The sequence below is a fragment of the Pocillopora damicornis genome, chromosome 10 (genome assembly GCF_964200805.1).
Source record: "Pocillopora damicornis chromosome 10, jaPocDami1.2, whole genome shotgun sequence".
Lineage (NCBI taxonomy): Eukaryota > Metazoa > Cnidaria > Anthozoa > Scleractinia > Pocilloporidae > Pocillopora > Pocillopora damicornis.
In genome coordinates this window covers 23,080,999-23,090,455 of record NC_142679.1, presented here as the reverse complement: position 1 = coordinate 23,090,455, position 9,457 = coordinate 23,080,999, and the positions used below count along the sequence as shown (strand labels likewise).

At 38.3% G+C, this 9,457-nt stretch overlaps 1 protein-coding gene across 6 annotated transcripts; it reads right to left on the bottom strand.

Annotated features, from left to right (window-relative positions):
* Positions 1–222: 222 nt before the first annotated feature.
* Positions 223–7,816, bottom strand: LOC113671590 (uncharacterized). Of its 6 annotated transcripts, none has more exons than XM_089185568.1 (6): positions 7,727–7,816; positions 2,591–2,976; positions 2,318–2,467; positions 2,126–2,242; positions 1,382–1,909; positions 223–864 (listed from the first exon to the last, which is right to left on the bottom strand). In XM_089185568.1, exons 2-6 carry the CDS (start codon positions 2,922–2,924, stop codon positions 566–568), a joined length of 1,428 nt encoding a protein of 475 aa, XP_089041694.1. In that variant the 5' UTR covers positions 2,925–2,976; positions 7,727–7,816; the 3' UTR covers positions 223–565. The 6 variants fall into 6 exon arrangements, with proteins under 6 accessions (XP_089041694.1, XP_089041690.1, XP_089041692.1 ...); XM_089185564.1 differs by lacking the exon at positions 7,727–7,816 and adding an exon at positions 5,681–5,715; XM_089185566.1 differs by lacking the exon at positions 7,727–7,816 and adding an exon at positions 4,039–5,201.
* Positions 7,817–9,457: the final 1,641 nt, after the last annotated feature.

Below are 9,457 nucleotides of genomic sequence, written 5' to 3'. Positions count from 1 at the left end.
AGCACCATACCTAGGTAAAGATGATAACCATGCACGGTGGTCGGAAGATAAAGCCGAACCGTCTCTCGTTTACTCGGTTCAAATGAACCCCACAACCTGAAGGAAGTTCGGATAAAATGATGGGAAGTAAAAATAGACCAACTTGAGCTCTGGGGCCTGCCTATCGTAAGTAAATGTAGAACACCTAACTACTGGGTATTACAAAATCTCACTTCCGTGTTAATGCAGTCCACATCTATATTTGACAATTCACTCAAATACAAATACAACTAGATAAAATAACTTAGAGTTATCTTAGGGGAGCATTCTCAAGTGTACACTGCCATTGAGAAACTGAAATTTCGTGAAAGTTTCATGAAGCTGCACTTTCCGATGGATATTTTTAATGCTTTCTGTGAATGTGCAAGTAAATCGAATGGTGCACTATTTCTTCTGAGATTGCCTGTGTATATACTAATATCACGATATGACAGAAGCCGTAATTTGTCTTATATTTTTTCAATATATTAAGAATTATGAAATTGTGTGAAATTCCACAATAATGTTTTGTTGCCATGTGCATTGTTCACTCGATAAAGGTGATAGTCACTTTACCATTTCCAGCCGTATTATAACAACATTCATTTTCCTGATTTGTTCCACTGTTAAAAGATCCTCCTCCACCACCACAAGAGGGATCTTCATTAACACCTCCAGCTCCCCCAGAGTAACCTCCACCGCCGCCAGCTCCCCCATAGTAAGCTGGATTTCCGCCGCCACCTCCGAACCCACCGTGATACGTTCCACCCTTTCCACCATTGAGAAATCCTTTGCCACCTTTACCTCCTCCTCCCCCATTACCATAAAAGCCGCCGCCGCCGCCACCTAAAACGATAAAAGAAATGTCCAGTGAATCTCTTAAATGGTACCTGAGCTCATCTATATAAATGGCGAGAGAATACCTTTTTTGTTTTATTTACAACTTAGTTCTATGTTTTTCTATGCTTTGCCTTAGAGGACTTGAAAAGCAAGTTACGAAAATCGAATCCCTGTTCAAAATAAGTCCGTGTTATTCCTGCAATGCTTTTGCTGTATAACCCAAATTCGTAATTAATCAACATTCTTGATAACTGTGCAAATGTCCATCTTGTTTACGTTTATGACCTAGAGTGCATTCGTAAACTTGGTGGCTTTAAAATAATGTAATATGGGCACAAGAGCGATGAGAATTTAAGAGAACGAGCTACATTCAAGTGAACTAAGATTTTGCAAAGTGTTCGACTTATTGGCGTGTATGCTTCCAATGAATAAGCCCCAATGATTGCCATAAATATGGGTTTTTGTAACTCATCTCACAGTACCCCTAGTTTGAAGATGATTGGGTAAATCTCATTTTACTAACCTGGCCTATTACCAGCGCTACCTCCTCCATTTCCGCCAGTTCCTCCTGACCCCAATGGCGAGGAGTACCCTGCATTCCCTGTGGTGCTTAGAGATGCATCACATCCTGAATGTTGTTCTGACATGTTTTTAATTCCCCCACCACCTCCAGCTATGATTAAAGGCGTATTGCTTCCTCTCACCACAAATGTACCTCCCCCGCCTCCTGTAGTTGTTTGGGAGCCAGGCCCTCTTTTTCCTTTATGTCCAACAAGTATACGAATGATCTCATCTTTGGTCAAATTAAAGTTTCCAATCAACTTGGCTCCTCTTCCTCCGTTCTGGACGACACTGTTCTTACCGTACCACCCTGCACCTCCTATTGCTTCTATTTTATATTCTCCAGAGTATGGCACAGTCCACAATTGAATACCGCTGGACACGGTAACTTGTCCGTCATGATCTTGCCCTGTATAGTGACTGCCAATTGAGCTTGGACCATCAGGTGCAGTCGAACCAAGGTTTGTAAAGACAGCTTTAAACTCAGGCTCTGGGTGGATAGACAAAAAATAAGAGACGTGTTACTGTTGTAGGCCATGTAGTAGCCTAACTGATAACAAACATACCTTTGGCGCACTCCGAAATTCATGGGAATGTGTGATAATCTTTTAGCGCCTTGCTTGATAAAATAGTGGAAAGAGTTGTCTCTCAATCAGTTAAACTTGGTTTTTATGATTGGAAGCAAAGAATCGAGCGTTGAATTTACCTTGCTCACAGAAGTTTCCAGTCCACCCAGATAAGTTACAGGCACACGTGTAGTTCACGTGATGGTTTATGCACCTGGCATTGTTTTGGCACTGGTGTTGAATGCAGTGATCTGCGACTGGATTGGAAAAATCTCTAAATGAAACTGACAAACACATCATGAAAATCATCATGAAATATTTGTCTTCCTAACCTTCTTTTTTCATGTCACAGTGAGCTAGAATAGAGTTCCCAGACCTGGTGGAATCCAACCAGTATGTACCGCTGACCGCTTGTCCTCCCTCACTCGCCTTAATCTCTCGGCACGAATAGGCAGGCAGCTCAGGAATAGAGCCGAGAGGGACTGGAATGGAAGAAAGCACGAAAATGAGAAACAACGATGAGTACCACTTTAGAATCCTTGAACGAGGTACTTATTTGAACGTTGAACAAAAAATCAATTATTTCTGGTGTAAAGTTCTGTTACCTCGTTTTGAGTTTCTCGCCATGTAGTATCTGTCTTTATGTTTGACAAAGTCCTCAGGTCTGGCCTCTTTGGTCCGGTTGTTTAACTCGCACTTTGAATTAAGTATGACGATGTTATAGCTTTGACATCTGAAATCAGTGTGACAAGCTTCCCTGCATTCCAGCGCGACGGTACCGGCTTGGCTCTCAATCGTCATATAGGTGTGGCCCTTGAGCATCATTTGAAAAATGGAGTAAATGCCGGCTCCACACTGGTGGCTGGTAATGCTATGGAAAATTTGAGTCATGAAAAGCACGGCAAAGAGTGAAGGCTTTCCACTAACCATTCGTAACATTTTGCTATTCTGACATCGACAAACACAAGCACCACATTCCCACTGACAGATGCTGGAGATAATAAAAGTTTAAGAAAAGAGGAGACAATTACAAAAAGACCCTTAATATACGTAAGAAAGAAATTAGAATGAAAAAACTTCATGCGTCACTAGAAACCCATCAACTCTTCAAGCATCGACCTTACGAGCTTTCCTTTTTGGATTTTTGGCAGAACAAATTCCTGAAGTTTGAAATTGCTCACAGATTTCCTCGAGCTTCGGAAAACTGATCGCATCTCGGAACAGATCTAGGTGTAGTTATTGTTCCTTACATGTATACATTGTTTGGCGATCAACAATGAACTGCAATTTAAAAACTGCGAAAATCTGTGTAAACAACTTGATTTCTTGAGACGTCATACCATAGCCAACCATGGACGATTAACAAAAAATTTGTCAATAGATAACTTCTGCTGTTTAGTTAAAATTTGTAAGGTAAAGTTAAAATTGTAATTTAAGAACACGAAAAAGGCAAATTTTAAAGCACAGAATGTATATGTTTGCAAGTACGTGATTGACATCAGCATTTGTTTTTTGAACTGACCCCTTCATGTCCATGTAGTCTCTTGATGTGTGAATAATAACATCAAACTAAAACTGAATTAATCATTTGTGGAAAAGATGGAAATTTAATGCATAAGCTCCTGCACGCAATTTCTCACCGTATATCTGTGTAAAAGACGTTCTTTGTCGAACAATTGGATGTTATTAGAGATAAGACACTTTTTCTGGCTCTAAATAATATGTTAAACGCTCACTATGACCCAGCTATCAGACACTTTTTGTAGTGCCCCCTCAAGTTACGCGAGGAATAACATGAAAATTAAACGAAGTCAGTCGTTCCACCGTATCACGAATGCCTTATACCCCTTTCACACCAAAGCTTACACATGTTTTAAAGTTATTTTGTGAAACACAGGTTCATTTTTTTTTTTCGTAGAAACTACTGAACCTAATATTTCTTAATTAAAATGTAGCACATTGGAAACGCAAGTTAGCTAGCACTTGAATCTTATGGATTATTGTTTTTTTAGAGGGCACGGAAACGAATCTTGCAATCTGATTGGTTCTTTACCCGGTCAGTATTTTCCTATCTCTGCCCACGAGCCACGGTAACGCTTTCGTGAGTCGCCGAGTACATCCCAACTTTCGTTGTCATTTTTCATAAATATACCTCGTTTTCTGGCTGGGCTGTATTTTTAAGCAAACACGTCGGTCACTACCTCAAGCCGATAAATAACTTATGAATCCTCTCTTTCCTCTCTATCAAATCACTTTGGTTGACAGAAAATTATTGGTTTCAGAATGAATTTGTATAAACAATAGTGTCATTACGTTGGTTGACAAGCGGCCTAAAAACCGTCTGCAATTAATTTTAATCGTTCACAAAAAGTACCCAGAAAGTTGAAACGTGAGGTATTTGGTTACAGTTAAACTGAACGATGGAACTTTCATTCATTTAATATCTGAATTTTCTCGAGCAATTTGTTCATAGTGAAAGAGCGAGCGAAGTTTTAAATTCTACAACAAATATACGCTCCTGGTGAGTCTTTCCAATTCCGTTCAATTTGGACATTTGTACCTTAAATTGCACAACAGAAATTGAAGGAATTTTTTGAGAAAAGGCCGCATTACATTCCCTTGTGTCTCGTTGGAGTGTGCCGTTCGAATTTAGTTTTTGTGAAGGAAAGATCAGAGTTGAACACGCCATTACAGCAAACAAACGAGCAAACTCTCACAACTTCAAAATAAAAAAAATTGAATTTACTCACAATTACTTTCCTCGCCGTTTACTTAATGAACAGAGGTAAATCTTCGTACATGAATGAGTGGTCGATGAGAGTGAATAATACTTTCCGTTAGATCATTAACTGATTTTGAAGAAAACATTGTCGTGACAGTCCTTGCCAAACTAGTTCTGTTGGTTTTCAAACGTTCCTACGCTTTTTTTTTCTTGCGCGCTCTCTAATTGACAGGTGTCAGATTGTGACAGATACTTGTAAAAATAATGTTTCAAAGTTTGTTTGGAAGCCTTTTAAATCACCTTTATCGTTACGGAAATGAAAATGTATCGCTGAGGCATCTCTCTTAAATTTGCATCACCTCTATTTTAACTACCATTTACTCACTCAAAAATTGTTCAGTTTATGGAAGATCTTGCCGTATTTACGGGCATAAATCATTCGGGTTCTTTCGGAAAGAATTTCGTCAAGTTTAAAACAATAAATATGTTATTCACCGGCTAAGGGTCGGTCCGTATCGTGAAAAACTGTGACCTCGGTCTTGAAAATGCTGCCCTCGGCCTACGGCCTCGGGCAGTACTTTCAAGACCTCGGTCACAGTTTTTCACCATACGGACCTCCCAGCCGGCAAATAACATATATATATTAAGTTTTTCGGTTCTCTGTTATGATTTTCATTCAGTAACAACCAGTTTAGCTAAACATGATTTGCTGGTGTGAATAAGGTATTAGCTGTAACAAAGAAGGACTGAAGCCTGAAAATTTAGTTTTTTAAAGTTAAAAATATGGGATGAAGAATACTTTTAAAGAAAAAATTATTGCCTTCTCTGGGAGCAATATGACGAGTGCGTTAGAGGCTTTTTCAATTAGTTACCGTCAAAGAAATTTCTTATATGTCAAGCTAAAATAGTATATGACTTTATCTTCCTGCTTATATTTTTCAAAGCTCACAAGATAATTAACAACTAAACCTACCATGGACTCCGCAGCCGTTCTAACTGTCGTTTCATCATAAGACCTAATCTTAAGGCGAGTTTCAATCGTTTAATAATTTAAAGGTTCTCAAGACGCCTTATTAAGTGCTGCATATTAAAATTAATGAGCACAAAACCCCTCAAATTTTTCATCCCTTTATACGAATTTCAGATGACCGCACGAAATATCGAAAGGTAAAAATTCGATGTACAACCTTGGTATCAGTTGGTTTATAGAAGAGAGTGAAGAAAAGTTTGCAATTTGTCAAATTCCTTATCACCGGTAATCCCGCCAGCCGATCAGGATCATGGTTTACAAAATGTCTATTGTGACATTTTGTAAGGCAAGCATTGACTAAAAGAGAATCCTGTTTTGTTGATAAAGTAAAAAATAATTTCTAGAACAAAGTAGATGCTAAAAGTCGCGCCGGGATATGCGAGTCAAAGAGACTCGGTTAATCCGTAAACAAGCGTGTACTAACTAAATCGAGACTGGGCTTCATTTTCCAGACTATTCATTTTCAGGGAAATAAATTATTTGAAATGTGTACGATCAAGAATCCCACTTTGTTTTCTTAGGATTGTGCTGTTTTGGGGTTACTCCTAAACATACTACAATCTATCGGTAGAATTTTTTCACCTTCAGAAAATACAGATGGACTCTCCTGGTTAGAGCCTTGTCTTATGTTTTTGTATTGAATAATTCCTAACAGAACTATGTCCCAATTTAGCCCGAGGCTGCATCTTCATCATTTCAAATCTACCCCAATCTCTTTCTAAAATAGTTCTCCAAAATTGCATGAGGCAGTAAATATTATTATATCCAGAGATATTACCGCGGAATTTGAAAATTCAGTCATTGAAATTTATAAGAGGTCTCAATGGGGTGATGGCTTTTACAGCTAACGGTTAATATTTTGCCATTTTACAGATTTTTTTTATTCTATTGTTGTCGCCTTAATTCTTTTTACGGTTAACTTTTTTTTTTGGACTATCGGTTAAAATTTGTCATTTTTTTTGCCTAAGTTTTTTGGCAGTTTTACGGCAATCTGTTCACTCCATTGAGATCCTCTTTAAACTTTGCTTCTCTAGTTCTAAAATGTGCTTCAAACACAAAGAAGCAAATTGCATGGGATCAAAGCACAGTATTTACATATCATATTTGTGTAAAATCAATCGATGTTAACCTGGGACACGTTCAGGTAACTGCTGGAAATTTTGGTGCATCAAGGAGTGTGGGCCCAATTTGAGATCTAATCCGTTTTCAAGTCAAGTTACTGAACTAATGACATCAAAGTTTCTTCTCGTTCTTATCCTCATGCTCTGTAACTTGGCCGTAATCAATTTAGCTTACTTAAATTCTGACTTAGGCTTCTTGACGTATCCCGATTAGTCGAACTTCTGCATCGAAAGAGCGGGAGATGGCGAATTCAAGTGTAATCGAACAAATCAACTCCTCTTGGCGTGACATATCATGGTCTGTTGTGTTGTGCAACCAGAAGAAAAAAAATTTCTTTTCATAGGTTTCATTTGCGCTGAAAATATCACCGATGACGGCCAAAACAATCACCACTGAGGAGAACAGTAGCAAATGAACCGAAAAAAAAGCAGTCACTGAAAAGTGAATTTAAAAACTCGACGAAGCAAAAAGAGAGCGATATCTTTTGCTCGCGGAGAATTAACACCTTTAAAGTTTTTACTGGCGAGAGAACATAATGGGGAAAAAAAAAAAAAATAAAGAATCTTATTAAACTATTTTCTCGACTCCTTTGTAACTATTTTGAGACCTTTGAGATCCACATTCATCATTTTTGTAGGACAGCATACTGTATGCTTGTTTCTGACCAATCAAAAATTTCATATCATAGTCGGAACACAATTTTTTTGAGACAAAAATAAAGCGTTTTCTTCGTAATTGATACTCCGCCACTAGAGTTTCTCAGCAAGGTCATTGTTCTTTAGCATTTAAGCCCTCATGAGGGCTTCTACATGACTGAAATGCTACATATTTTCATGATGCAAACACCGAGAAACTTCGGCTGCTTACCCTTGGTTGGTTTTAAACGGATTACTCCTGTCAAAGAAGATACTAGCTCCAAAATTTTAACCTCATCTTGCTTTGTCTGGGATGGTTAACTGCATACTGACAGGAAATGGGACAAAAGATTCTTGGCCGTGTCCAACCGTGAATTTTACAATCGTTTTTCTTTTTTTAGAGATATTTGCACAAAACAACCATTTTGGACTTAATTGTTATGCACAGCAACGAAAATACAAAACATAAGCTGTACTAGACGTAATACTCTCTGACTGACAGCCTGAGATAAATTAATAAACATGTCAACAGGATACCCAATTTTAATCAGCTTCGTGTTCGAAAGTCTCGACTTTCCCAACTTTTGTCCCCGTTTACAGATTTCCATGAACATTTAATTTTTTTTTCAATATTTTCATGTGAAAACGCTCTTTCTAATGTTCTTCTTTGAAAATTTACGCGGGAAATTGGCACGCGGGCTGGCCAAAATTGAACCCTTTGCGAATGCGTGGTTTGACGATTGACAACAGACAATGCATACTGTGCAGGTGGCTGGTAGCGAGGCCAATAAAAGCTTTACCCGTGAAACAGGACAGAGCCAATGAGTTTGAGAGAGAGTGAAACAGGATAGGATCTAATGGACGGAGAAACCAGCAAAGAAAACAGTTGTCGTGATATTGTAGATTCTCGTATTTCCGATAAAATATACTACCTCGTTCTTTCCCAAAGAAACCTTGCTTTTAAGTTGTGAAATGTTATAACTCAAGTCTAATGAAAAACAAACAGCTATAATTTGAGAGCTAGGAACCAATTTATTGATTTTTAACCAAACTGTAGTTTGAAACTATCAATTTCTAGAAACAATTAATTCAAAACAATTCGTAATTAGCATTGTTTGTGTCTAATGACCTTCACAGTTGAAGACAGAACACTTGCGTTCTATAAATACTCAAACACAACGTCTGTAATGCTCCGAAAAGAGCCGGAAAAAGAACAAAATTTTTAGGTTTTGCAGAAGATAAATTCCCTAAGGTCAAATTGTATCCACGAAAAAACCTATTTCAGCAAATACTGTTTGTTAATTCAAACTCTGAACTCGAAAGCAAAAAATCGAAAGGTTAGCGTACACCCTCAAACTCTTAATAAAAAATCAGAAGATTTTTCAAATTTGAGGCTTGAGAAAAGAATATGCGCTTCACTTTGAGGATTGTGTCGCCATGTCCATTTCACTGAAGAAATGTGATAGTCACTTTATCGCGTTTATCGCAGTTGTAACAACATTCGTTTAGTTGATTTGCCCCAATGTTAAAAGATCCTCCCCCTCCCCCACAGAAAAAAGCTTTATTCCCCTCCGTTGTCGCTTCCACGAAAACCACCGCCACCTCCGAATCCACCCAGATACGCTCCACCCTCTCCTCCCTGAAGATATCCTTTACCTCCTTCTCCTTGTACTCCACCACTAACAGTCTTTCCATAACAGATGAGTTCTTCCTCGTCGTTGTTTATTAGGTGGATCCTGTCAAGTAAATATCACTGCAGTTTCCTCGTTTTTTTAGAATCCGAGATGATAAGAAACCTGAACAAGCCACGGAAAGAGTTCCCAGGTTAAAAACAATTTTATTTTTAAGGAACAAAATGTTTACCATTTGGTACGAGTGTGGGTGAAACAAAAGTGTGCCCTCTGGTGAGGTTATAAACAATACTGAGCCAGTTTAGGGTTTCTGGTGCGAAGCTCTACAAAGT

Bases quoted from the DNA above. Each gene is read 5' to 3' on its own strand.
- LOC113671590 (XM_089185564.1), bottom strand. From the start codon at position 5,715: ATGAAACGACAGTTAGAACGGCTGCGGAGTCCATG. The intron at 2,977-5,680 runs GTAGGTTTAGTT...TATTATCTCCAG, and splicing joins GAACGGCTGCGGAGTCCATG to CATCTGTCAGTGGGAATGTG. The intron at 2,243-2,317 runs GTTAGGAAGACA...TTTCCAATCCAG, and splicing joins CTGTGACATGAAAAAAGAAG to TCGCAGATCACTGCATTCAA.